The sequence below is a fragment of the Lasioglossum baleicum genome, chromosome 18, assembly GCF_051020765.1.
Source record: "Lasioglossum baleicum chromosome 18, iyLasBale1, whole genome shotgun sequence".
NCBI classification, from domain to species: domain Eukaryota; kingdom Metazoa; phylum Arthropoda; class Insecta; order Hymenoptera; family Halictidae; genus Lasioglossum; species Lasioglossum baleicum.
In genome coordinates, this window is record NC_134946.1 from 3207074 (window position 1) to 3235028 (window position 27955).

General features: G+C 39.4%; 3 protein-coding genes and 1 non-coding gene across 10 annotated transcripts; 1 reads left to right on the plus strand and 3 right to left on the minus strand.

The window, feature by feature from the left end:
• Positions 1–223: 223 nt before the first annotated feature.
• Positions 224–5653, minus strand: LOC143218048 (kinesin-like protein Klp61F). The gene is made up of 17 exons (XM_076442975.1): positions 5282–5653; positions 5069–5216; positions 4792–4941; positions 4400–4560; positions 4171–4320; positions 3863–4099; positions 3417–3792; positions 3084–3355; positions 2869–3008; positions 2700–2797; positions 2278–2619; positions 1983–2210; positions 1725–1904; positions 1431–1653; positions 1243–1364; positions 845–1097; positions 224–654 (listed from the first exon to the last, which is right to left on the minus strand). The coding sequence occupies exons 1-17, from the start codon at positions 5344–5346 to the stop codon at positions 554–556; spliced, it is 3246 nt and encodes a 1081-aa protein (XP_076299090.1). The 5' UTR covers positions 5347–5653; the 3' UTR covers positions 224–553.
• Positions 4605–26525, plus strand: Dnah3 (dynein heavy chain 3, axonemal). 6 transcript variants are annotated; one of them, XM_076442966.1, is made up of 17 exons: positions 4605–4974; positions 5621–5805; positions 6360–6861; positions 7955–8181; positions 8251–8520; positions 8599–8961; positions 9035–9245; positions 9317–9544; positions 9726–10884; positions 11314–13979; positions 14055–14360; positions 14425–16261; positions 16430–18584; positions 18800–19847; positions 19945–20102; positions 20246–21014; positions 21162–21639. In XM_076442966.1, exons 3-17 carry the CDS (start codon positions 6364–6366, stop codon positions 21456–21458), a joined length of 12192 nt encoding a protein of 4063 aa, XP_076299081.1. In that variant the 5' UTR covers positions 4605–4974; positions 5621–5805; positions 6360–6363; the 3' UTR covers positions 21459–21639. The 6 variants fall into 6 exon arrangements, 5 of the variants coding, with proteins under 5 accessions (XP_076299081.1, XP_076299080.1, XP_076299083.1 ...); XR_013010960.1 differs by lacking the exon at positions 4605–4974 and adding an exon at positions 25359–26525 and having other exon boundaries at positions 5380–5805; positions 21162–21530; XM_076442965.1 differs by lacking the exon at positions 4605–4974 and having other exon boundaries at positions 5381–5805.
• On the minus strand, positions 7490–7561 carry Trnad-guc (transfer RNA aspartic acid (anticodon GUC)). The gene has a single exon. It is a non-coding gene; the product is annotated as a tRNA-Asp (tRNA).
• LOC143218053 (UNC93-like protein MFSD11) lies at positions 22054–27488 on the minus strand. 2 transcript variants are annotated; one of them, XM_076442997.1, is made up of 3 exons: positions 27045–27488; positions 24595–24695; positions 22054–24514 (listed from the first exon to the last, which is right to left on the minus strand). In XM_076442997.1, exons 2-3 carry the CDS (start codon positions 24617–24619, stop codon positions 23421–23423), a joined length of 1119 nt encoding a protein of 372 aa, XP_076299112.1. In that variant the 5' UTR covers positions 24620–24695; positions 27045–27488; the 3' UTR covers positions 22054–23420. The 2 variants fall into 2 exon arrangements, with proteins under 2 accessions (XP_076299112.1, XP_076299111.1); XM_076442996.1 differs by having other exon boundaries at positions 22054–24695; positions 27045–27485.
• Positions 27489–27955: the final 467 nt, after the last annotated feature.

Below are 27955 nucleotides of genomic sequence, written 5' to 3' on the forward strand. Positions count from 1 at the left end.
CCATTGTGATCTTTATGTGAAATAAAAATTTTGTTCACTAATTGCAAAAAAAGAAATTTATGTCGACTCCTAATTTTAACAAGTTGACAATAATGATATTCTTAAATTCTTCGAATGTTTTCACAATGAATTTTTGTTATAAACGCATCAAATCCGCAATCTAATTATCACATTTGTATACAGAATTAATAGTAAAATATGCATATATAAAAATGATAATAAATTTTTTATTTTTTACTTAATACCACTTACAATTAGTTTATACGTTTTGTTACAATCATTCGTAAAGTTCATAGACAATATTTGTTATTTACATCATTTTATACATTATTAAAAAATTATATCGATATAGATTCTTAAGTAAAACATGATATTGTACCAATGATTTAAGATTTGTAATGTTTTTGTTAGAATCTAAACGGTTATAAAGTACGAATATGTTGGCTAAAAGATAGCAATAAACGGAGATTAACTTAAAACCTCAGCTTCGAATTCTTGAATAGCTCAAGAATGACAAGTACGACGAATGTAAGTTTGATTCTTCTAATGTTGCTCAATTGTTCATCCGTTTGAGGTTCAACGGTTGAGGGTCTTTCGTTTTTTCGTAAGGGAGAGAATTATAATTGTAATTCTCTTTATCTTCATTCTGCAAATCTGAAGAATACAAACACGTTTTTTAGATTGAAATACACTTGACGTTATACAGATTTTGCATTCCAAGTTCATCATTTTGCAGATCGTATTCAGCTTGTTGCAAAAGGATGAATTTGATTTACGAAAGGATTAATTTGGAGTGTAAAACCTGTTTTCTGTTCCAATAATCAGTAGATCATTGGATACTTACAATCATTTAAATTCTTAGGTTTAGATGAAAAATGAGATTGGACGTGTACTCCCGACATATCCAACGCTGATGTAAAAAGTTCATTAGGATCTGTAGGTTTGCTCGAGTTGAAATCCTTCAATAACAATTCGCTGTTCATGGACGGTGTAAAAAATGTAGCATTAAGCGGTGATGACGTCACCGTAATATCGGATATAGCAGTTGAGTTTGCAATTTGTTTTAGTGTCATTTCACCACCCAGATCCGAATAATCCTATAAATATGTGTAAAAAAATAATATATTCATTTCTGACCAATCGAAATTTTTGTTTGTAAAATTTAAGGACATAAGCTTATTTTCGCTTCTGAAGAAATGTAAGTGTTCACATTATTTAACGGAACACATTATGATCACTTACATCGTCTTCCGATGTTTCAACTAATCTCCTAGTTTCTCTGAATCTTTGAAGAATTCGTTCGTGCGGCGATGTTACAGTGAATTGTCGAGGATAAGAAAATTGTTTTCTAGCAGGTGTTGTTCCTACAAATAAAAATAAATCAATCAATTTTAATTCTCCAAGAAATTTCAGTTTTCAGCATACAATACCTGTGGGTACATCGTGCTGTACTTCATTGTCGAAGAATTGATCGATATCGCTCATAGCTGCGTGCAATTCTTCAATATTTCTGTGACAACATTCAGTTGACTCTGTGCTTAGATTTTTCGCTTTACTAGATATGTTTTCACACATAGTAATGAGCGCAGTTTCCTCGTCCTTCATCACACTCGCGTAATTTTCATTTGAGTTGTCGAGTATCTTATTAGCATTCTGTAACACATCACAGTTATAAATGTTTCATCTGAAATATCTGCTTGTTACAATTTTTTTTACGAACTTACATCTACTAGGACAAAAGCATTATTTTTATCGTCATCCATATTCTGACAGAGTTCCTCCAGATTGCATTCTACAAGATTTGTATACTTCTTCAAGATATTAGAAGTTGCATCGACATTAGATTTCAATTCGTGCACCAGATTCTTTCCTTCTATTACAGTTGTGTTTACTATGTTTTCATTCTGTTAACGAAACAAAATTACACGTGACCATTGTAAATTTTCTAACATGTAACATATCAAAATCTTTATCGGAGTTACCTTTTCCGTTTCGACAACTACATTGTTTCCAATTTCTTCCAAATGGGTTTGTATATGTTCTTGCAGAGCGTTCCCCAATGTTATATTGCTATTACAAGTATCCGTCATGTGATCGTTGACTTGGTGACAAATGTCACAAACATAATTACATTTACTAGTTACCATAGAGAAATGTTCGTTCGCCTTCTGCTTTAGAAGATTGAACTCGGAAGTTACATTCTCCATTATCTGAAAAATAATACATTCTGAGTACATTAGTACATTATTATAAATTTATGCAGTAAAATGGTTGTACCTTCACAAACGAACGTTGTTTCTCCGTAAATTCTTGCCTTTTACAAATTTCGTCCACATCTTTCTTAATAACTTCAAAATTTCCATGAATACTGTTGCAAGCACTCTTTCCCTCGTCGCAAAAAGAATTTATCATCTCATTTAGCTGAGTTACAGTCCCTCTTATATTGTCCAATAAATTCTGTTTAACTAATTGCAAATTCTCGGTAATTTTAGTTTCGATTATTCTATTAATTTTTTCGGCCGTATTCAGTGAAAAAGTTCGGAAAACATCATGCTCATTTTCGATCGCGTTTGCTGCGCTCCGCATCTCATCTCTTGTCCAATTCTGATAACTTGAATACTGGAATGCATAAATTATTATCAATAAATATAACGATATATAAACAAGAAAAGATACTATACAATTCATTAATCACATACGGATTCATTTATCGTTTCCTTTAAACTGTTAATCATTGAATCTTTTTTAATTAGGATACTTGAATCAGTAGCATCGCACTTCATGATGGTTTCAGCATCTGACACAAAATATTGTAAATTTAAATCACTGTTAAAAAAATATTTTCGTCCGATAGATTTATAGTTTTACCGATATTATTTTTCACTGATGTACAAAAACTCTTCAAATTTTCTCCATATTTACAGATATCACTTTGAATGTCTTCGAAACATGCGCGAACACTGTTTCTAAATTGTTCCCCAAGGGTTTCAAATTTCTGTTCTGCATATCTAAAAACATATTGCGAATTTTATGTAAGCAATGTTATGAATATATAGAAAAATTTCAGAGTTTTATTAACTTACTTTTTACGATCAATTTTCTCATGCAATTTTTGCGAATCTGCGGTCACTGTGTCCGCAACATTCAACAATGATTGAGCTTGAGATAGTAAAGCTTGTTCCGTATTAACATGTTTTTCTAATAAATATTTTTGTTCTTCTCTTTCTTGTGTTGTGAGTTTTAGTTTCTGATGCGTCGACTTCAAAGCTTCTGCTGTATTCGTTAATATGTTTTGGGTCTTGTGTAATTCTTGCAGTTGCACGATGTTTTGCAGTTTAAGTTTGTTATATATTTCCTGAAAAGGAACAAGGAAGTTGCAATGAACGATGCAAATTAAATATTCATGAAATAATTACCTCTTTGTTTTGCATATCTTTCTCCAAAGCTTTAATGTGATTAATCTTCTCTTGTATATCTTTGTCCTGTTGAGAAATCAGTGTTTTCATTTCGTTGTAATTGTCATTCGCGAGATAAACACCGTTTCTCTCGCGTGTAGCCAATAAATCTCGTCGCAATCTTTCAATTTCTATAGTGTATTGCTTGAGAAACTCTTTCTTTGATAGTTTCTGATTTATCTCGGGACGATTAGTAATATTTTTCGCGCGGCGAGCATAATCTAATGTAGACAGAGTTTCCTCGAGATTGATACAAGCTGGGGAAACAGTTGCAATAATTGATGTCTTCGTACGACCACCTAATGACTCTTGTAACAGTCTTGTGAGCTTGGATTCTCTGTATGAATAATGGATAAAAATGAAATAAAATATTTCTCCTTACATAAAAAGACAAACTATTTCATTACCTGTAAGGTATGTGTGGTGCTCTTTCAACAAGAGCTGTTATGACTCTACCGAGAGTTAATAACGATTGATTAACATTACCAGCTTCTCTCGCTCTTCTGTCAATGGCCCCAGATCTGCCAACATTCTCACTACCTGCTAGATCCACCAAATTTAGTTTACCCGTTTTTAAAACTTCTTCGCCGTCCAAGGTGTTCTCTTTCAAGTGTACCGTGACCGAGAATACTGTATGAGATCGACTACAATCATTTTTAAAATCATTAATTGATATATATATATTGAATTTATGTAAAATAAATAAAATAGTGACCTGGACTGAGCATTCAACAGTGTTGCAGCAACCTGTCTCCTTTCTAATCCCTTCTCAAGAATCTTATAAACTTCGCTCTTATTGTGTACTGTTATTTCTTCCAATCCATGGATTATAACAGCTCCTTTCTTCGATGTGTCTTCATACAACCTAATTAAACACATGTTATTCAACCTTTAATATAATGAAACTAAGAAGATGTTTACACACAGAATTTCGTATTCTATACTTTATTTTGGAATTGTCATCAGTAGCTGACAGAAGATCGAACAAGTCCTCATTGTACAGTTCTAGAAAACTGACTCTAATAGTGAACTCCTGTGCTTCCAGTAATTGTAACTCATCAAACAGGTGGCTTAGAGACCGAGGAATCATGCCAGCAGTTGAATCCTGTACAATGGATTAATTTATATTAACATTATTACAGTATTGACAAGTAAACTTCAGATTTAAATGAGTAGATTAAATTCAAACCAGTGAATTAAAATGTTTAAGAAAATAAATAAATGCATGTGTGGCTCCTGTATGTTATACCAAATGCAGACAATTTTTATTTTGCATAAAGATCCACAGTCTAGTAATGAACAGTTTCATTTTAATCTTATCAAACGAATAACTTACACTTTGCCAATGTAAAGTTGGATCAGCATTAATTCCTTCCATCGTGAAGGTTTTCCCAGTACCGGTCTGTCCATACGCGAACACTGTACAATTGTATCCAGCCAGAACTTGCTCCAATAACGGACTGACAACAGCATTGTAAACGTCGATCTAATAATTAACAAAGCCTATAGTTAATTTAAGGTAAAGAATTTTGTTTTGAAGAGATACAATTTAGAAGGAATTCAGATTAAAATGACAAGCACAATAACTGGAAGTTATTCGAAACTTGTTATACCTGTTTCGAAGAAGGCCCGAACACATGATCGAATATAAACTTCTTCGTAGTTTTATCCCTCGGAAATTCGTGTACTACCACTTCCCTATTATTTGGAACTTCCACTATAGTTGACGATTTGCCATTCTGCTCGGCCGCATTTATAGGCCTACAAGAAAGTATATGTAGTTGAGACGAAAGTTATTTACAGTCGAGAAGTAAATAGTTTCTTACCTGACGCGGATAAAAACTTGTATATTTTGCAATTGTTCCTTCTTTCCCACCCGTATGCTGTTCATGTTTCCTTTATTTCGACTGCACTGACTTTTCACACATTAATAAAAACCGTATGTTTTCACTCTGTGTATCAAAGTTTCGGTCCTTTCCTAAATACGAGACATTCTTCAGTTGCAAACGGAAAACCAATTCAAAATTCATAGTACTCCAAGCGGCCTGCAGAGGCACTGTGTTACATTGATGATTTCCCCCACTCGATTGCTCTTGACAAAGTACAATTTTAAAATCTCCCGCTCCGCAGAAGAAAAGCATCAACACATGTTTCACATGTTTCAGCATCAGCGTGATCAGCGGATCAGCGTTGATCAGCGTTCGTTGTTTCGTAAAGTATCTCTTGGTATCTCTACAGTGTGAAGACAATGAAGTGCAACGGGACAATTATTCGAACAACTAAATTGCATCTTTTGGAAACAATTTACAAACTAGTATATAGTCGGAGAATATCGTGAAGCGTTCTTCAGGTAACAAATTTATTTCAGATCGATTTGACAAAGTTGATGTATTTAAAATGTAAATACATTGTATCTACGAATACAATAAGATAACATAATATATTTTAATAAATAAATTCACGTTTCTTCTCTGATCTTTCCGTCCGTTTTACTATTAAAACCTATTGCTATCGTCATAGTAACGTTCTTGTTTATGATTGCTATGCTTTTTACTTGACTACGTTCTACTTTAACGACTTGAGACGATTTTTGTAAATATAAAGGTAATGTTGATAATATATAATTTACAATTTCTCGCGAAAAGTATTGAATATCGGAATTTTACATGAGATGTGAAACTTTTTATTGATTTTGATCCATTAGGCTACACATAAATAATATTCTATAGCAAATTATTTTTTTATAAATCTAAGACGAACAAAGTTACCATTGTAATTATTTTATCAAGTATTCAAACGTAATAAAGTTTTAAAAAAATGTATAAAAGATTACTGTAAAGATTAATGTAAAAGATCACTTACGTGAATATAATTATTGCATTTACATCTTACATATGCTTGTAGAACAATGAAGAGAAAGAAATATGGAAATGATTTTACACAAGTACCATGGGTGCCAGCGGTCAAATCAGTCGAATCTATAGATTGGTCGTCGTGTCGGCAGACCGAAGGAAAGCAGACGTTACCGGGTCATTCTTGGACAAAAATCACATCGAAGAAACATTTAAATAGGTACATCAAATTATCAGAAGATTTCGGAAGCATATTTACATCGACGGTGTACCAGCTTTATAAACAAAGGTTACTGAAAGAGAAAGAAAGTTATACAGTAGGTCCTCAGGTTATCGAACAAAAGCTTGCGTATCCTTCCTTGGAGTTTGAAAGAAAGCATAAAGGTGAGACGCAACAAGGACCTGTAAACGAATATGTGCATCTTCTACCAAATAATATTGTTAGTTTGAAAGATCTAGCTGATGGTACTTGGGTACAATCGAGAACCTTTACAAGAGTTGGGAAGATTAAGAAGTTCAAAGATGCCAGGCAAGATGTTTCATCAGAAATGGAGGTAAAATCTTTTTTATTTATGTATATAAGTACAATTTACAAAATGTTTTGTTTAAAAAAATGAGCAAAATCGAAGAATAACGGAGAGTAATGAGACAAAACTATACAATTCGTTCACTGACCACTTTTCGTCATAATTATTTTATAAATTAAGCACAAAGTGGAATAACAAACCTGAAAGAAAAAGTATAATAAGTAGAAGCGACAGGTTAGGTGATTAAATCAATGATGCTGTCAGGGACCTAACTTACCGACTATACTTGATGGTGCATCGCACTATACATAGTACTATACTATACTATACACATGCATTGTATATGTTTATAAATTAAACATTTATGCTTACATTGGTACAGTTATATTATCACAATCATACGACTAATTATCAATGATGTAAAATATTGCATATGATATGGAACTTATACTCAACATGTTACGTAATGAGTACAATGAATTTGAGGTTCAATTTTCTTTGAATTTTGTTACTAATATGTTACTATTAAACTACTATTGTTTATAAACATACATATGTGATGTATAATCTAAAAGTTTATATAAGCAAGACAAAAACTAATAGTATATTTGGCTGTAAAAAAATTGGTTTTACTCATAAATAACAAAAATAATTCCTCCCCGGCGGGGAATCGAACCCCGGTCTCCCGCGTGACAGGCGGGGATACTGACCACTATACTACCGAGGATTACTTGTTTCACACATCCACTTTATAGGTAGATTAATAGCATCATTTAAACTCATATGTAATACCTGGTTTGATAGATAAGGGTCTTCCCTAGCAAGAGCATTTGGAAAAACCAGTGCTGGGAAACATGATTCTGATTATTGTAGCCACATAACACTCCATACTTGTTATTTAATATGATTCGTAACATTAAATAAAACTTCAATTGTGTTTAAAATATTCTATTTTACTATCATGTTGACTGCCACGGTGGTTACTGCTGACCAAAAACGATTGTCATAAAATTAGTAGCACTGAATATCAATTTATTTGTTCCACAATGAAACAAATTACAGTATAGGGAACAGACTTTATTATTAAATAACTAGTAATAATTATGTTAATAAATTATAGGACTTCCAGTACTACGAGGCTGAAATGCCAAGGTCAATAGAGGAACAAAGGGATAGTTTATTAAGAGAAATTAACGAGCAGCAGAGCAGATACGCCGAAATAGAGGATAGCGAAATAATTTGTCTGAGTAGTAGCGAAACTGTGACCATTGAATTAGACACTTATGATTATAATAATCTTGAGGAAGCAAAGAAGTATATTATTGGCAAATTGCGGGAACGAGAAGAGTAAGAGCACCTAAATTATTTTTAATCCTACATGTGTTGATACTATTTTATTAATAAAGTCTTCTTTAGCTTCGACGAATTGCTAGAAGGATTGAAGCTAGAAATTATTGAAAGTTACAAACAACGTCTTCAATATACTATTCTCGATTGTATCATCTTGGATGTCAATGAAAGAAGAAGACTACGCACAGAAACATCACCTGTTGAGTATCAACTTCTCACTATAAGAGCACCAGTTCCTTGGCATCAGCCTAAACTGATTGCCGAACATTATATGCAGTACAATTTGTTTATTGGAAATGACATACTCAGAGATATTCAAGATCTTTACTTCTCCAAGTAAGATAGGTATTTTATAGTTATTGTTCTGCGAAATAGTTTTCTTATTTTATATCTCATTGGTTTCTAATTTGTCAGGTATCAAGACATGATGCTACTGAGAATTCAAGATATAGGGGACCTCCCTATCTCAGCTTTCGAAATAGAATCCAGAGTGAGCACATTGTGCGAAGAAACGAGGAATAAACTTATGAATGAATGGTTGGCTGATGTTGCTGAAATTTTCCTGGAAAAGAAGCATATTTGGTCTTGCCTAATTGAGGAGCATCATAACGCATCCACCATGTTGCTAAAAAATTATTTCCACAGTGTGAACACTCTTCTGTCTAAACAGCTACGAATGATAGTAATGAAAACGCTGGAACATATTAGAGACTTTTTTATAGAATACAGAAATGGAAATTACTTCGAGGGTGACTATGAAGACCTGATGTTTTACAAGTAGGAGAACACTTATCTTCAAGGATTGGTCTCGCATGTTCTCCAAATAATATTTATCATAGGTGTATTTCAGACCTCCCTTTATAACGATAATAATTGAACCAGAACTTGGCACTCCTTATTTGCGTTGTAAACCAAGCATCATAGAAGTACGAACAATGATGTCACAGTGCATTGATAGCATCATTAAGATTGCAACATTTATCCCAAGGATCGAAACTATTTTATTCCCTGAACTAAAATGTCAGGATTATCTGTTCTGTGTATCGCAACACGAAGAAGAGGTGAAAACAATAGTACATATATATTGTTTATTGGAAATGATAACTTCGATGGCTACAATTATTGTTTACAGGTCTTGCAAATAATTAGCGAGATACTGGACGTTGTCAGCGTACACAGTACGGGCCCAGGAATTTATCTGAACTACTACAACGATTTGCTGTATCTGTTAGACGGGCAAGCTAAACAAAATTTAGATAATTTCTTCCGGATCGAACCGTTTCCGTTCCTGCGCGAATTTGAGCACCGGATAAGAGATTATGATAATCTGCGAAAAGAGATCACTCTATTTCGTTCTAAGGTAAGATGTCTCGAATCAGAACAGTGTTCTGTAGAGCAATCTGAGCCAGAGCAGTGTCCCACAGGGCAATTTGAGCTAGAACAGTGCCCCACAGAGCAGTCTGAGCTAGAGCAGTGCCCCTCAGGGCAATCTGAGTCAGTTATGTCCTTGCGGATATCATCTTACACACTGTATTTTTCAGATTCCCTTGAACATGATCGAGATTGACTGCTCCCTAGTCAACGAGACCCTAAGAAAAGTCCTCCACGACCTCCGCAGTCAGATCTGCGATTACTTCGCCGACGAACTCCGTGCCAACAATCGCGACCTCTGTTACAACTTCGACACGATAGCAGACACCATCTCAAAAATGCCTGAGAGAACTCGAGACGTAGTCGAACTGTACAGCTACTTATGCGAGAGTCGAGACTCGACCATGTTCAACTTGAAAAGACAACTGGCTCGCTCCATCGAGCTGCTGTTATTTTTATTCGACTATCAGCCTCCAACGACGGAAGACATCAACCTAAGTTCACGCGCCATCACGTGGCCAAAAGAAATGGACACTGTGATGGAACTAGCGAATGCCAGGCTGAACATGAGGAAGGAGTTCCTGGAGGAAGTGTTGCGCATAAGAAAGGAGACTTTCGAGCACACGATCAGAAGTATGGAGCTGGGGATTGACCAGTTCAAACGGAAGGATCCTCCGTTATTGAATATATCCGAAATGGAAGACTCTGTTAAGGAGGTGGAACACCTCTCTACTGGAATGGACGCGATAAAGAATGAAGCCGAGGAGATCAACGAAGAAGAATCTCTGTTGGACATAGAGTTGACCCCGTATTTAACATTACCGGGGATGGCGAGCATCGTGAACACATTGGATACGGTCTGGCACACTGCGTTGAGCTTCCACGTGAATTATGATAAGTGGTACTACGGTCCCTTTGCGGATCTAGACGCTGACGAGATCAGCGAGACCACGGAGAGCATCTGGCGAACGTTGTACAGACTGGCCCGTGTCCTAACGGACATTCCTGGTGCTAGAAGGATCGTGGAGACCGTTCGCGGGAAGGTGGAGAAGTTTAAACAACTGATCCCTGTTTTGCAAATTATCTGCACTCCAGGCTTGGAAGCGCGTCACTGGAATCAGATTAGCAATATAGCGAATGCGGAGATCGTGCCAACGGAAACCAGTTCCCTGTCAGATATGATAGACTTTGGGCTACTAGTTCACATAAGCAAGCTAGAGGAGGTCGCATCTGCTGCAGTGAAGGAGCATGGGCTGCAGCAGAACCTGCAGAAGATGAAGGCCGAGTGGAGCAACATATTCTTCGACCTGACCCCGTACCGTGAGACAGGTCAGAGTTGAGCATTAAAAGACTATAACTTAGGAATATAACATTTTCTTTTTATTTAGACCCACATTGACGAAGTTTGGCACTTTAAACCTGAGACACCCTTTATAGCTTCATTTTCGTCTGTAGCTTTAGTTATAAGTAGACTGCGGATTTTTATGCAATTATAGCTTTGAAAGTTTGCAAAAAATGCTAGGATATTATACATGACAGAATTTAGTACGATTTTAATTTATTTCAAATCTAAAGAGGTTGCTACCAGGGAAAATAAGATTCTGTTCTATTTTACTTTCTTAAAATTTGACCGAAATTTCTAAATACATTCTTATTTGATTGAATATTTATTTGATAGTGATAGACGAATTAAATTTGATTCGTCACTCTTATTCATTATCTGTTATCCGAATAAAAGTTTGCTCAATGCTGAAACAGGTGTGGACATCCTGACATCCGTGGACGACATCCAAATGCAGCTGGACGATCACATTCTCAAAGCGCAGACGATGCGCAGCTCTCCTTTCGTCAAAGCGTTTGAACAAGAGATGCAAGAGTGGGAGGACAAGCTGCTTCTGATGCAGGATATCATCGACCAGTGGCTGATGTGCCAGGCAACCTGGATGTACCTGGAGCCGATCTTCAGCAGCGAGGACATCATGCGGCAGATGCCTACCGAGGCGAAGAATTTCCGGCGGATGGACAAGATCTGGCGCACAATCATGAAGTACGTAGCCAGTAACAGACGGGTATTGGACGCGACAGACATGCCGAAGATGCTGAACGAGTTCAAGCTGTGCAATCAGTTGCTCGACGAAATACAGAAGGGCCTGAACGACTACCTCGAAAAGAAGCGTCTGTTCTTCCCGAGGTTCTTCTTCCTGTCCAACGATGAGCTGCTGGAGATACTATCCGAGACCAAGGACCCTCAACGAGTCCAGCCACACCTGAAGAAGTGCTTCGAAGGCATCAGCAAGCTGCGGTTCACTGCAGAAGAGGAGATCATTGGGATGTTGTCAGATCAAGAGGAATACGTCCCGTTCAGTGGGAAAATATACCCTGCGGACGCAAAGGGCATGGTTGAAAAGTGGCTTAGCCAAGTGGAGAAGCTTATGGTAACCTCTCTCCGCGACATTGCTGAAGAGAGCGTGATAGCATACTTCACTACCCCCAGGGACGAGTGGATATTCTCCTGGCCAGGTCAGATCGTGATCTGTGCTAGCCAAGTGCACTGGACCAGCGAGGTTTGCGAGTCCTTCGAGACTCGCAGCATAGCGAGGTATTTAATGAAGTGCAACTATCAAATTGAAGAGGCTGTTGCCTTGGTCAGGGGAAAATTAGATTCTGGAGCTAGGATAACGATGAACGCGTTGATCGTAATTGACGTCCATGCACGAGATGTAGTCAAGTTGCTTGTTCAGAATCAGGTGCAGGACGTGATGGACTTTGATTGGATATCGCAGTTGAGGTACTACTGGCTGGGTAACACCATCACTGTCGCGATGATCACCACCAGTATATTGTATGCCTTTGAGTATCTAGGTAACACGGCCAGATTGGTAATCACACCTTTGACTGACAGGTGTTACAGAACTCTGATGGGAGCTTTGAAATTGAATTTTGGTGGCTCTCCGGAGGGGCCTGCTGGGACTGGTAAAACAGAGACAGCCAAGGACCTGGCGAAAGCTGTCGCCAAACAGTGCGTCGTGTTCAATTGCTCTGATGGTCTTGATTATAAAGCGATGGGGAAGTTCTTCAAGGGACTCTCTCAGTCTGGTGCCTGGGCCTGCTTTGACGAGTTCAATAGAATCGAGTTAGAAGTGCTTTCAGTGATAGCACAGCAAATCCTGTCCATACAAATGGCCATCAGCATGAAATTGGAGACATTCATGTTCGAGGGGACGGAGCTGAAGCTGAATCCCACGTGTTACATCATAATCACAATGAACCCTGGTTATGCTGGTCGCCAGGAGCTTCCAGATAATCTTAAAGTGCTGTTTCGCTCTGTGGCCATGATGGTACCTGACTACGCCATGATCGGAGAGATTACTTTATACTCCTTCGGTTTCATAGACGCCAAGAACTTAGCAGAGAAGATAGTTCACACGTACAAACTGTGCTCTGAGCAGCTCAGCTCGCAGAATCACTATGACTACGGCATGCGAGCTGTGAAGACTGTTCTCATTGCTGCTGGGAACCTGAAACTGAAGTATCCGATGGAGAACGAGTCCATGTTGGTTCTCAGAGCTATCATTGATGTGAATCTTCCAAAATTCTTGGCCCAAGATGTTCCTCTGTTCAATGGTATCTATACAGATTTGTTCCCTGGCGTTGAACTACCTCAGCCTGATCGAGACGAATTGATCAATTTGCTGAAAGTGATCTTGGAAAAGAGAAATCTGCAAGCTACGCCCTGGTACATGGAGAAGATAGTGCAGATTTATGAGATGATCCTAGTGCGTCATGGATTAATGATTGTTGGACACACGCTTAGTGGGAAAACAATGGCGTACCAATGTCTAGCAGAGGCTTTAGGCGAGCTGGCAGGTAAAAGACGGGCTACTATGAGGGAGTACCAAACTGTTTACAAGATCATCAACCCGAAGGCTATCACTCTGGAACAGTTGTACGGCAGCTTTGATCCAGTGTCTCATGAGTGGAGCGATGGTGTTCTAGCAAATATGTTCAGAGAGTTTGCACAGTCTTATTCTGTGGACCGCAAGTGGATAGTGTTCGATGGCCCTGTGGATGCAATCTGGATAGAAAGCATGAACACAGTGCTCGATGATAATAAGAAGCTTTGTCTGATGTCTGGGGAGATCATAACTATGTCGAATAAGATGAATATGATGTTTGAACCTGAAGACCTGGAGCATGCATCACCAGCTACTGTCAGCCGATGTGGAATGATCTATATGGAGCCTTCTCAGCTAGGTTGGAACGCATTGTTCGAGTCGTATAAGAAGTATCTTAAAGAGAAGCTGCTGTTTGAGCAGTTCGAACTTGTCGTGGAGTTGGTTGACTGGTTAACAGTACCGATTTTCGACTTTATAAGCCGATATTGTAAGACGTTTATACCGGTATCGGAGCTTCATATGTTCTTGGTAAGTGTTATAGCTGTTAGACAGTGGATAGTTGTTGATAGCATAGTTTCGTGAAGGTAATACTTGACGTTTCAGTCTTTCACAAAACTTCTCACTGCGATGTTGGATGAGGAGACACAGGTTAGCACAGTCTGGTTGCAATGTATATTGTTGTTCAGCATGATTTGGGGCATGTGTTCAGTGTTGATCAGCGACAGCAGGAAATCTTTTGATGTTTATATAAGAAAAGTGTTGTTGGGTAATGATGAAGAGTGTCCCAGACCAAAATCATTTAAGTTGTCGAAGCAGCAACTATTTCCTGATAAGGGTACAGTGTACGAGTGGATATATGACAAGAGGAATAATGGCAGTTGGATATCTTGGACGGACACAACCTTAATGGTACATGCGCTTACACATATTAAAATAAAATCATTGTTTCATGACCTCCAGTTTTGTATTCCAGACTTCGCTACTCCCTGAGTCAAAATCTAATCAACTAATCGTGCCGACCTCCGAGGTAGTGATCCAGAACTTCTTCCTAACAAACTTACTATATAGATCAATACCTCTTCTATTCGTTGGGCCAACCGGTACCGGCAAATCGGTAGTCATCTTGGACTACCTAGTGTCCTTGAACCGAGACAAATACCTAGAAAACGTGATAAACTTCAGCGCGTGCACCACAGCCTATCAAACGCAAGAAATGGTGATGTCGAAGCTAGACCGTAGAAGAAAGGGTGTCTACGGTCCGCAAATGGGAAAGAAATGTATTCTGTTCGTGGACGACTTGAGCGTGCCACAGAAAGAAGTCTATGGTGCTCAGCCACCCGTCGAATTAATCCGTCAGTGGGTAGATCATGGGCATTGGTTCGACGTGAAGGATACAACGATGTTATACTTGGTGGACATGTTTCTGATCATTGCAATGCTGCCACCGGGTGGTAGCTCGAACGTGGTGACCTCTAGATTAACTCGCCACACGCACATAATCGGCATCGACGTGTTCGAGGAGGCAACCATGTCCAAAATCTTCTCCACGATCCTGGACACTCATTTTTCAAAGGGGTTCCCTCAGGAAGTCGCAAGATTAGGGAAGATGATAGTCAGTGCCACCACTGACATATATTTCGCAGCGATCCAGAAGTTCTTGCCTACTCCAACTAAGAGTCACTATACATTCAACCTGCGAGATTTCAGCAGAGTCATCAAGGGCATCCTCCTGGTCCCAGCCTCCAGATTGCAGGACCCTGACAAATTGATTAGATTATGGATCCACGAAGTATATCGAGTGTTCAATGATAGACTAATAGATGAAAACGACCAGCAGATTCTGTTCCAAATGGTTCAGTACACCTGCTACGATCAGCTGCGTCAACCACTGGAAAAGGTGTTATCTCGGTTTCTGCAAGAGGGGGAGAAGGGAATTAAAGCTGTACACATTCGGGACCTCTTTTTCGGCAACTATATCGAGCCCGACGCCGATCCCAAGGTGTACGACGAAGTGGTGGACCTGGAGGACCTGCAGAGCAAGATGGACTACTATCTGATGGAGTACAACATGCTCTCGAAGACTCAAATGCCCCTGGTCTTGTTTAGGTACGCGATAGATCACATCTCGCGCGTCTCGCGTATACTTCTTCAAGAAAACGGTCATGCTCTTCTGGTAGGAATTGGCGGATCTGGCAGAAGCTCTTGCGCTAAACTGGCAACTAGTATGTGCGAGTATGTGATACATCAAATAGAGATGACCAGGACGTACGGATTCACGGAGTGGCGGGAGGACATGAAGAACCTGCTGTTGCGCGTCGGCTGTGACGGGAAGTCCACTAGTTTCCTTTTCGGGGATCATCAGATCAAGACCGAGTCTTTTGTGGAGGACATAAACATGATCCTGAACACTGCAGACATACCGAATTTGTACAACACTGAGGAGAAGGCTGAGATCATGGACAAGATGTCGAATTTATCTCGCGATACTGGCGGGAAAAAGGGAGAGACTACACCGATGACTTTGTACGCTTTGTTCCTGGAGAGAGTTGTGAAGAATCTTCACCTGATCCTGACCATGTCGCCGATCGGAAACGCGTTCAGGAACCGCCTCAGGATGTTCCCGTCATTGATCAACTGCTGCACCATCGACTGGTACACTATTTGGCCGGAAGACGCTTTAGAGAAGGTGGCAAGGATGTCCTTGCAGAACCTGCAGATCACCGACGAACTGCGGGAGAAGTGTGTCCACATTTCTAAAGAGTTTCACACGAGCATTACTCACGCCAGCGAGGACTATTTTAAAACGCAAGGTAGGAGATACTATATGTATATATACAGATTGTAGCATGTAACTGGAACCACTTCTATTCTTCTTCTTCCTTGGTTTATCTTTATTAGTTTATTTCCTTTTTCAATTTATTTATTTGAGTTCAAATTTCTTTATCTGTCACTTTCTCCTCTGTGTGTTCTACCCTTAGGTAGGAGGTATTATACCACTCCCACGAGCTTCCTGCAGCTGATTAAGCTTCTGGGCAAGCTGTACGACCAGAAGACTCAATCGATAGTGTTGCAGCAGAACCGCTACGTGACTGGTTTAGAGAAGCTGGATTTCGCAGCCGGCGAGATCGCGGTAATGAAGGAGGAGCTGCAGGAGCTGCAGCCTAAGCTAATGAAGCAGTCCGAGTTGAGCAACAAGCTTATGATCACGATAGAACAGGACACGATCAACATAGAGGCAAGGAAGGAGGTGGTGGCTGCCGAAGAAGCGTTAGCAAATGAAGCAGCTGCAGCGTCTCAGGCGATCAAGGACGACTGCGAGAGCGACCTCGCTGAAGCCACTCCTGCTCTAGAAGCTGCACTGGCTGCGTTGGATACCCTAAAACCCGCGGATATAACCATCGTTCGATCTATGAAGAGTCCACCAGCGGGTGTGAGATTGGTAATGGAAGCTGTCTGCGTGTTAAAAGGCGTGAAGCCCGAGAAGGTGACAGACCCAGCGACAGGTCAAACGGTGGAGGACTTCTGGCCAGCCTCCATAAAGGTCCTCGGTGACATGAAGTTCCTCGAGAGCCTGAGGAACTTTGACAAGGACAATGTGCCGCCGGCGTACATGAAGAAGATCCGCGATAAGTTCATTAACGACAGGAGCTTTCAACCAGAAGCCGTTAAGAAGGTCTCAACCGCTTGCGAAGGTCTTTGCAAATGGGTGAGAGCCATGGAGGTCTATGACAGGGTGATCAAGGTGGTGAAGCCAAAGCAGGAGATGCTAGCGGAAGCTGAAGCTGCTCTGGCCTTGCAGATGGAGGCTTTGAATGCGAAAAGAGCGCTCCTTCAGGATGTCAGCCAGAAACTGCAGGCTTTGAACGACGAATTCGCCGAATGCATGCGCGAGAAGAAGAAATTGGAGGATCAGATCAACTACAGCATGCAGAAGCTGGGCAGAGCTGAGAAGCTGCTGGGCGGTTTGAGCGGGGAGAAGAATAGGTGGAATGAAACTGCGATTGCGTTAGGCGAGAGCCTTCATAACGTCATAGGCGACGTACTGCTCTGTTCCGGAGTGATAGCTTACCTAGGAGCCTTCACGATCGACTACAGGACTAGCCTGATTGCTCAGTGGTACTCGTCCTGCCAGAAAATTAAGATCCCCTGTGGCGCGAAGTTTAGTTTGGTCGATGTTCTTGGTAAGCAGGTAGAGATCAGAGCGTGGACTATCTTTGGCCTACCTGCGGACAATTATTCCGTGGAAAATGGCATAATCGTGAAGAACGCTGACCGTTGGCCGCTCATGATTGACCCTCAGAATCAGGCGAATAAATGGGTGAAGAACATGGAGAAGGAGAACAAATTGGTCGTCATCAAACTCTCCGACCCGAATTACGTGAAGATAGTCGAAACTTGTATACAACTTGGTACACCCATTCTGTTGGAGAACATTCTAGAGGAGATCGATGCTATACTCGAGCCGGTGCTGCTGAAAAACATCTACAAGGAGCGTGGTGTGTTGTACATGAAGTTCGGCGAGAATGTCATCGAGTACAACACCGACTTCCGATTCTATATTACGACGTGTCTGAGGAATCCTCATTATCTGCCGGAAGTGGTCGTCAAGGTGACCTTGTTGAACTTCATGATCACTCCGCAGGGTTTGCAGGATCAGTTGTTGGGTATTGTTGTTGCTAAAGACCTGCCTATTCTTGAAGAGCGTAAAAATCAGATGATAGTGGAGGGTGCTAACAACAGGAAGATCCTCGAGGAGATAGAGAACAAAATCTTGGAGGTGTTGTCTTTATCGGAGGGCAATATATTGGAGGATGAAACCGCTATCACGATACTGTCCTCTTCAAAAGTACTGTCCGAGGACATTCAAGCGAAGCAGAAGATAGCTGCCAAAACAGCCATAGAGATCGACGACGCTCGCAACGGGTATAAACCGGTTTCAGAACACAGTTCCGTCCTCTTCTTCTGCATCTCGGAGCTGACGAATATAGACCCTATGTACCAGTACTCCTTGGTGTGGTTCATCCATTTGTATGTCATGGCAATAGCCCACAGTGAGCAGACCAAGAACCTGGAGGTCCGGATAAAGAGCATGAACCAGTACTTCACTGCGAGCATCTACAGGAATGTGTGCAGGTCAGAATTGGGCAAAGGATATTTCGAATAACGATTGAATTCAGTAGGACAAAATACAGTTCCAGTTAATAAATAATAGTTTTAGTTTACTTTATAAAATCGAAATGTTAATACGGTATATTGCTACCATTTTTCGTAAGAACTACAAATTCAATCGAAATCAATCATTTTAGTGGAATTATGGAAATTGAAAATAATTCTCAACTCTGGTGCAGGTCTCTATTCGAGAAAGACAAGCTGATATTCTCCTTCGTCCTGTGCATTGGCCTGATGCGCGCCGCTGGACAGTTGGAAGAAAATCTTTGGACGTTCTTGCTGACCGGTGGAGTAGGTTTAGACAATCCTTTCCCTAATCCTGATCCATCTTGGTTGACCGATAGGTCCTGGTCCGAAGTGGTCAGAGCTACGGATCTGCGAGGACTTGGAAACCTGAAAGAGTCTTTCCAGAAGGACGCACGTCAGTGGAAGGCCTTCTACGACCTGCCCAATCCTCAGGAAAATCCTTTTCCTCCTCCGTTTGAGAAAGTGACCGAGAACTTGACGAAGCTGGTGATCCTCAGGTGTATAAGGCCGGATAAAATCGTGGCGGCTGTGAGGATCTTCATCATACACCATATGGGACAATACTTTGTTGAACCTCCTCCATTTAACCTTCAAGCGTCCTACAACGACTCCAGCAACGTGACTCCACTTCTTTTCATTTTATCCCCTGGATCTGATCCAATGGCTGGGCTGATTAGGTTTGCAGAGAACTATGGGATATCGAAGAAGAATCTCATGACCATATCTCTGGGCCAAGGTCAGGGCCCCATAGCCGCGAACATGATCAACGTGGGTATTACAACTGGAGAATGGGTGGTGCTACAAAATTGTCACTTGGCGGTCTCGTGGATGAATGAGCTTGATAGGATCTGTAGTGAAATCATCACCCCTGAAAATACGAATTTGAAATTTAGATTATGGTTGACTAGTTATCCGTCGAAGGATTTCCCTATTTCCATTCTGCAGAACGGCGTGAAGATGACCAACGAACCCCCAAAAGGGTTGAAGAATAATTTACTCAGAAGTTACTTGAATGATCCTATATCGGACCCTAAGTTTTATGCTAGTTGCAGAAAGATAGTAGAGTGGAGGCATCTGCTATTTGCTTTGTGCTTTTTCCATGCTGTCGTCCAAGAGAGACGTAACTTTGGACCTTTGGGTTGGAATATTCCATACGAGTTCAACGAGTCGGATCTGCGGATTAGTATTTTACAATTGCAGGTGAACTACCCAAGAATCCATCTTATCCTTAGCGATCTTATCAGTTTTAGTCTGAACGTGTTAACCAGGCTTTTAATGAATCATTGAACTCTTTCAGCTTTTCCTGAATGACTATGACAAGGTGCCTTTTGCTGCGCTTCTCTATCTAACAGGCGAATGTAATTATGGTGGACGCGTTACAGATGATAAGGATAGACGTCTGCTGATCTCTATACTTGAAGGATTCTACAATCCCCCAGTTGTCACTCAACAAGAGTAAGTATATTGCACATTTATAGATACTTACGCATCTATAAAATATTCGTGTCAAGTTGGTTGGTGTTCCTTGTCAGCAAGAATAAATAAATAGAAGACAATAAAGTGAAATACAGAAGCTTACTAGTTACTATCTTTTACAGGTACTGTTTCTCAAAAAGCTGTATGTACCGCATGCCTGTCAACACTGATCAGCAGGGTTGCATAGCATACATCAGAAGTCTACCAATTAATCAGCAGCCTGAGGTCTACGGTCTACACGAGAACGCGGACATAACAAAGGACAATCAAGAATCCATGCAGCTTCTAGATGGAGCTTTGCTGACACAGCCGCAGATCAGTGGAGTTGGGGTCGAGCGAGACGTGGACGCCATGGTCTTCAGCTTATGCGACGACATACAGTCCAAAATAAGACCTCCTTTCGACGTTATAGAAGTGGCTAAAAAATATCCTGTGCTTTATATGAACAGCATGAACACGGTCCTCCGTCAGGAGCTGATCAGATTCAACGATCTCCTGGACGTGCTTAGAAACACTCTGGTGAACGTGCAAAAAGCCATCAAGGGCTTGGTTCTAATGTCAGCGGAACTGGAAGAGGTCTTCACGAGCATGAGCATTGGCAAAGTGCCAGCAGCTTGGAACAAGAAGTCCTATCCATCCCTAAAACCACTTGGAAGCTATATTAATGATTTGATAGAGAGATTAGAGTTCTTTCAAAATTGGATCGATCACGATTCACCAAATGTGTTCTGGATATCCGGCTTCTTTTTCACTCAGTCGTTCCTCACGGGTGTTTTGCAGAACTTTGCTCGGAAAAACAGAATTCCAATTGACAGACTAGACTTTGAGTTTGATGTGACTAAGTTTGAGACCAATGTAAAGTCTACACCATCTTACGGTGTATACATAAAGGTGTGTGATACAAAAACAAAATAGATATTCTATTTCAAAGATTGAAGATTATCTACATTTCAAATAGCAGTATTACTATTTCCTCTCTCATTTTTTCTATTATTTATTATTTCCAAGAAAAACGTAATTTTTTAAACTTTCTTTTAGGGCTTGTTTCTAGAAGGCGCTCGGTGGAACAGAGAAATCGGAGCCATAGATGAATCGAAGCCGAAAATCATGTTTGATGTTCTACCAGTAATATGGCTACAACCCGGTAGAAAAGCCGATTTTATTCCTAAACCTGTGTACCACTGTCCAGTGTACAAGACGAGCGAAAGACGAGGCGTTTTAGCTACCACTGGCCATTCGTCCAACTTTGTTTTATACATTTTGCTGTTAACACATGTCAGTGAATCTCACTGGATTAGAAGAGGAACAGCATCTTTGTGCCAACTTGACGACTGATGGCTCTGCACTTATTTTTGAAATCGAGGAGGGACAAATTTAACTTCATCCAAACCGACAACAAAATTTTAGGTCTGTATTATTTATTCCCACTTCAATCTTACAGTGAACAACATCGTGTAGTTAAATATTGTTTCAGTAATTTCAAAATAAATTGAAAAATGTCTTAGAACACACGCTATGGTGACGTGTCGCTTTCTTTGAGTATTGTTCATACATATAAGTTAACAATAAGTTTATGGGACGCGTTCTAATATTTTTGATTTAAGATTATTGAGATTGTAAAGATGTGTCCATGAGGAATTATTCAACAAATTTATTTCTTTAAATAAGAATGTAAAATCTATGCAAGAGACAATATAGTTAAAGTTTGTTGAATAATATGATCAGTTTTGCAACTTTCACACCGCTCTGTATGTGCTGAAGCTTGCTGCAGCACTTTGTCCTCAGTAGAAAAGTGGCCTTTAATAGACGTTTAATTCCACTTATCCAATTGTAGTTGGATATGTACAATTTGCTCTTCCTGTCTGATATATTTGAGATATAAATTTTATTTTAGGCCAGTTGGGTGGGATAACGTACAACTCGAAACATGTGCATATGAAAAAGTTGTTTATTTAATGGAATTTCCATAAGAATAGACGATCAATGTCATTGCATCAATTGTCTTAATATTGTCGTAATAGTATCGATATTTTTGTTTTCATTTTTGTACAGTTAAATATATGTACAATACAGACTTATGACAATATATTATGATTTGTTCAACAGCTGATTTCGAGATGTTCATTCACGTATAACAAAATTTCAAGTAATGCGAATATAATTAACAATTTTCGATAACATTTTTCAAGATAGAGATATGAGATGACAAGATTGAATTTCTCGTGTTAAATTACATTTTCATTCATTTTCCACAGTCCATCCAGGTTCGTTTACTATCTTCCACACGATTGTAATAATACTGATTGTTGCCTTGAGATTTTGTTATGTTTTGAACAATTTTAATCGAAGGAAATTTAAAAAAAAATATATTTAGAGACTTTCGTATAGTTTGCTTAAACATTTTTACAGAAAATTAAGTCAGCTCCTAGATGGCATACAGAAATCACAAATTTCGTACTTACCCTAAGCAATATTAAATAACGGATCGTTTCTATACTATTGAAAATTCGAGGTATATACATCGCTCTTTATAATGATACAAATATATAACAATTCATTGTTTTGATAGTTACCCTATATGAAGAAATGCTGAAAGTCCATTCAACGAGTCAGATCAGCATACGTAAACCGAACAACAGTAACAATTGTTTACAGACTCTACTCGTTAAACGGACTGTACATGTTTCACCTTGGTCGCTGTACAGTTGCATATTAATTATAAAATCAATCATTTACATTATTTTCATATATAAAAAATCTCATGTAACAACATGATCTCATCCCACGATTACCATCCCAATCTTAACATATATTTAACATACTGAACAATCTCCTTTTCTTCATTCAAATCTTTCCGCGAAGACGTAGTTTCTTAAGTATAGTCTTCCCTCCGTAACATCGCTCTCTATCCCTACCACGTCAACCAACAGTGGGAGGAGCCTCGAGTCGACAGCCAATGAGAGCGAAAACAAAATAGCTTCCACTGCTCTCGAACGTCTCGCGTGACGTTACGGAAAAAGAACTGTATCATGGACAGAGTTGGGCGAAAGTTAATCGCGAATATAGAATAATATCTCATTTGTTATTCGGGTAATGTCCAACTCTAGTTATGGAATATACGAGTCAATGCCATGTCCTGGCCGTGCTCTAATATAAATCTGTTCATATAACAAACATCTGTACAATAATAACAGTTCTGATATTTAAAATATGTCGACAACCTCTCCGATATAAAACAAACTACATATACTATTGAGCATTTTTCGTACAAATTATTCGTCGGGCTCGTGTCTGTTTTTATTCGACGAGGGTACTATTTGTCTCGGACGTGGTGTTATCAGCTTCCCTTCTCGTGGCGCGTTCGACGTAACAGAATGCAACGGTGCCGATGACAATGCTTATCGTCAACACGAGAAGCTGTATGTAAAGACTGAGACTGCTACTGTAAGCGAAACTGATGGCAGCGGCGACTGACTGGCAGAATTTGAACAGTGCAAACGCTGGGGCACTCTGGTTAACAAAAAGCACGCCGATCAACGAGTACACCTGTGTATTGAAGCAAGCATCGCCAAAACCTAACGCAAGGCTTCCTGCCATGGCTAAGATCGGCGAAGGATGGATGAATCCTATCTTACTGGTATCCTCGAAGGGCGAGTCGTTAGGGAGGTTCAAGAAAATGGTGATAAAGGCGAACAGGTGCACGCCGAATCCCGTGAGCACTACCAACCCTCCACCACAATTGCGAGCCAGCTTCGATGCGAAAATGCCGAAGATTGCGCCGCCAGCAACTTCGCCGATTCCGATGAAGATTCCTGAGAGTCCCACCAGCCTCTTGCGCTGGTCGCCGATCGCCTTAGTGAATCCAATGCTGGAGGAATAGACGCCTGAATAGAACGTCAATACGAAACCAGTGTATATAAACGTCAGTGACAGCAGAAGCATCTTTGGTGTCAGGAAAAGACTGAACGCGTCCTGGAAGGCCTTCCAAGCGGCTAGCCATGGCTTCTCTCTCGCTGGCTCTGGTATTTGAAGTTCCCTGTCAGCGCTAGAGACTCCTTCAGCTTCACCCAGGACCAATCTCTGCGACGTCCTCCTTAATGTAGCCAACAGACAGGTGCCTGCGATGGCCAAGCCAGTCAGTACACTGAAAACCAATGTTCGGACCGGAGCGCCGATTTTCGGGTCTTGGAACATAAAGTACACGAACAGGTTGCCAGCGACATTCGACAATTGGAAAATCGCCCAGAACACTCCGCTGTTTCTAGACATGGTCTCTGAATCGCTGTTCTCGGTTAGATACTGGCCGTGTCCCGTCCATATCAATGCAGCCCCGATGCCGAGGATACCGGAGGCGGTATAGAGCATAGCGTTTTGAGGCCACAGGAATGATGCTATGAAAAGGACGTAACAGCAAGATCCGGTTAATATCGCAACCCTTGGCCCTGTCATGGAGATGTACGATGGAGCTAACCAGTTGCAGATGGCAAGGACAGCATAGATTATCGACAAGCTGATGTAAGCATTGCCGGTGAAGCTCTTATCCTCATCACTGATACTTTGCAGCACGGTTCTCTGTGAAAGAAATTCAAGTTTAGTGTGTGCTAACAATCTGCAGCATAACTGAATATAGGAAATCCTCTGTTTCAAATCTGTTCTCATTCTGGTTAGAAAAGGTTGCTGACTGGGATGTCAGGATGTCAACAATAGAAATTATATGATCATGTTTTTAGGATTTTCTAGAAGAAACGAATGTCGCAACTTAAGGGGGTAAACTCGTTTGTAGGATTGTAAGGGTGCGGGATACGTCATTTCTCAATAATGCAAAGATGGGTTTTTTCAGTAATCAAAAGCGCTAGATAAAAGATCAATCTAGGCCGTAATTGCCCTCAAAAGTCCTATTTTTACGTTTACGAGGCGTAATTTGCATTATTCGGCAGCATGTAGTTGTCGCAGCTATATGAAAATAGCGAATTACGTTGCCGAACAATGCGAATTACGCCTCGTAAACGTAAAAATAGGACTTTTGAGGGCGATTGCGGCCTAGATTGATCTTTCATTTAGCATTTTTGACTACTGAAAAACCCCATCGTTGCATTGTCGGGAAATGAGAAAGCGTGTCCCGCACCCTTGCAATCCTGGAAGTGAGAGTCTACTCCCTTAAGAAATTCGTTACGTATAACAAGAATAATAAGATCCGTATTTATTATTTAGTAATGTTTGAATTCCCCTGTCTAGAATTCTGCATTGCCGACGCAGTAGCAAACGACACTCTAGCGAACTCTACCCGAATAAAACCGTCGATTCGTGAACTACGTAAGACAGCAACACGAAAGTATGGGAGAGAGAGACGATTAGCTTCTGCAGTGTATCGGCTACAAAAACATTTAATGTTGTGCAACTTGATTGTTTAGAATAATTTGATGCCAACATTTAACGGAGAATTTCCTCTCCAACTGGTACATGAGGAAGTATGTTACATTTGATAATATAAGTACACATAATTTAATGTATTTATGACAACATACAAAAGTATATAAAACATATGCACTATACATATAGTCTTGTTATCTTCATACTATTTATCAAGAATTTATCGTCTCAGATACAGCGGCTGTTTTACTTTAATTAAATACTATTACAAAGAATACATGCAATATAAATTTAGAATTACTATTATCAATTTGACATATATAAGCTTATCAAATGTGATTTTTACTGAAATATTGAATGTTTGCTCTGATCCGATAAGAACAGGACTTAGATCAAGCTTATAGATTTCAATGTATCATATCCCAATGAATCTCTATAATCTAGAGCGCAGATATTAATCATATTAAAGAATCTATCAAAAAATGTTCATAAATATATATTATCTAAACTCAATGATTAGTAAACATATTCATAAAACAGATATTAATTAAAACCACCATCAAATACTATGTGAATTTTATGTATTTACATATATACTGTATCTTATTAGTCTAAATTTAAATTTTGAGAAATCTGCAAGGATTGCTGCATATGGTATGCTGGGAATTTAAACATATATATCAATACTTAAATTCATTCCGAGTTTATTATCTTAAAATGACAATATCTATAAGTTGTCTTTAAGATTTGAAAACTATAACTACATTCTAAAGGAAGTTGACATCTTTTTAACTAATATTATTAATTATGTTATATCAATTTAATCAATGTGTTTAATATGGATAAGAGTACAGACTGTGTTTGTAGATAGCTTTCTTATAGATACAATAAGGTTTAAGATAAACTATTGTAGCTTTATTAAAAACACACAGATAAAATCTATTTTGTTATCACGAGTATATCGAAAATTTTTGCAAATGATTCTTCGTTATTCGCAAATTTTTTATTCTTCTTTTTTCTTTTTTGATTCTTCGCTTGTTTATTTGCTAAATGTTTTTCTAACAAAACGATAATATCATACTTGTAAATTTATTATATAAATTGTGCAATATAATACAGTGAAACTAATCAGAAGAATTTCTTTTTTATTTTGCATAAAGTTGCACGATTTAATTATAACTATAACATACACGATACCATATAATCAGTCAAATAAAAAATTTCAATACATCAATTGTGTTTTGAAAGTAGTGTACATGTAAAAGCAGTTCTGAGAAAAAACAGCGTGTATATACATCAACACGGAACAGGATAATAGAAACGTCATCGAAACAATGGGGGAAAAATAGAAAACAGATTACGTGTGTCAGCGTTTGAATTTCGTATACTGCGCACGTCAAGGTGTATGTATATACATTGACAGACGTGAATGGAATTTTTGAAAAGTACACATATATCGCGGAAGTGACAGAAATCACGATCATCTAAATCTAAAACCGCTGACCTGGTTCGGTTGTCAAAGGCATATGTCAACGTTGCTCTCGTACTTACCTCGATGTTCCCCATCGTTTGAAATGCGGTAAATACCAACATGAAACCCCAACTCAGTATTATCACATTTACAAAATTCCTATTTATCGTCATGACGATCACGTTGAATAAAACCGGTCAAATGGAAACGGAAAAAACGACGGAACTTCGCTTGTTTGTTTTTCGCGCGCACAGTTCCCAAGTTTCGCTGCTGGAAACCGTACGTTTCTAGTTAACAGATGGTGTCCGTATGACTATAAAAGAAAGCCACGAATGATCGCCTACGATGTGTAGTGTTGTCTCTTTCCCTCGTGTTTACACGATTTGAAGTTATCGCCGGAACATAGTAAACGCGCATTGATTATGCAACACACCATGAAACGTACGTGGAGTGTCATTATTCCTACACTGACCATGAAAAACTACGAAAAGTCACAGAAATTGTGAACGTTTTTTCAGCAGCACTATATGGAGTATTTATTGCGATTATTCTTATTTTTCATGAGGATGTTGCGATCGACATAACCTATAACGCTATCTACTGCTAATTATCCAAGTTGGAGTTGATAATTTTGTTAATTTTCCCTAGATGACGCTATGGACCTCTTCTACAGTTTTTTCCATGCCATAGATTTATTAATGGGTTCTGTTTCCTGCTAAAGATGTTGTAGGTTCTGTTCCATGCTAAAGTTGATATAGGAGCTGTTCCAGGCTAAACATGATGTGGAGACAAAAGTGGCATGGCCAAACCACAGACGAGATACTATTAAAGACTGCCAGCCCCTGTGTTATTCAGCGGGACCGGTAACCGGGCGCGACGGGCGCGGGGATAACGTGGAACTTACAGTGATCTGAAATACCACATCGCTAAAAGTTCTACCAACGACGAGATACTCGTCAAGTAGAAGAAGAATGATATAGTATTTACCCAT

Bases quoted from the DNA above. Each gene is read 5' to 3' on its own strand.
- Dnah3 (XM_076442966.1), top strand. From the start codon at position 6,364: ATGAAGAGAAAGAAATATGGAAATGATTTTACACAAGTACCATGGGTG. The intron at 8,521-8,598 runs GTAAGATAGGTA...CTAATTTGTCAG, and splicing joins CAAGATCTTTACTTCTCCAA to GTATCAAGACATGATGCTAC. The intron at 20,103-20,245 runs GTAAGTATATTG...TATCTTTTACAG, and splicing joins CCAGTTGTCACTCAACAAGA to GTACTGTTTCTCAAAAAGCT.
- LOC143218048 (XM_076442975.1), bottom strand. From the start codon at position 5,346: ATGAACAGCATACGGGTGGGAAAGAAGGAACAATTGCAAAATATACAA. The intron at 4,100-4,170 runs GTCACTATTTTA...AAATGATTGTAG, and splicing joins CTGTTGAATGCTCAGTCCAG to TCGATCTCATACAGTATTCT. The intron at 3,793-3,862 runs GTAATGAAATAG...TTATTCATACAG, and splicing joins GCACCACACATACCTTACAG to AGAATCCAAGCTCACAAGAC.
- LOC143218053 (XM_076442996.1), bottom strand. From the start codon at position 27,137: ATGACGATAAATAGGAATTTTGTAAATGTGATAATACTGAGTTGGGGT. The intron at 24,696-27,044 runs GTAAGTACGAGA...TTTCTTTCACAG, and splicing joins AAACGATGGGGAACATCGAG to AGAACCGTGCTGCAAAGTAT.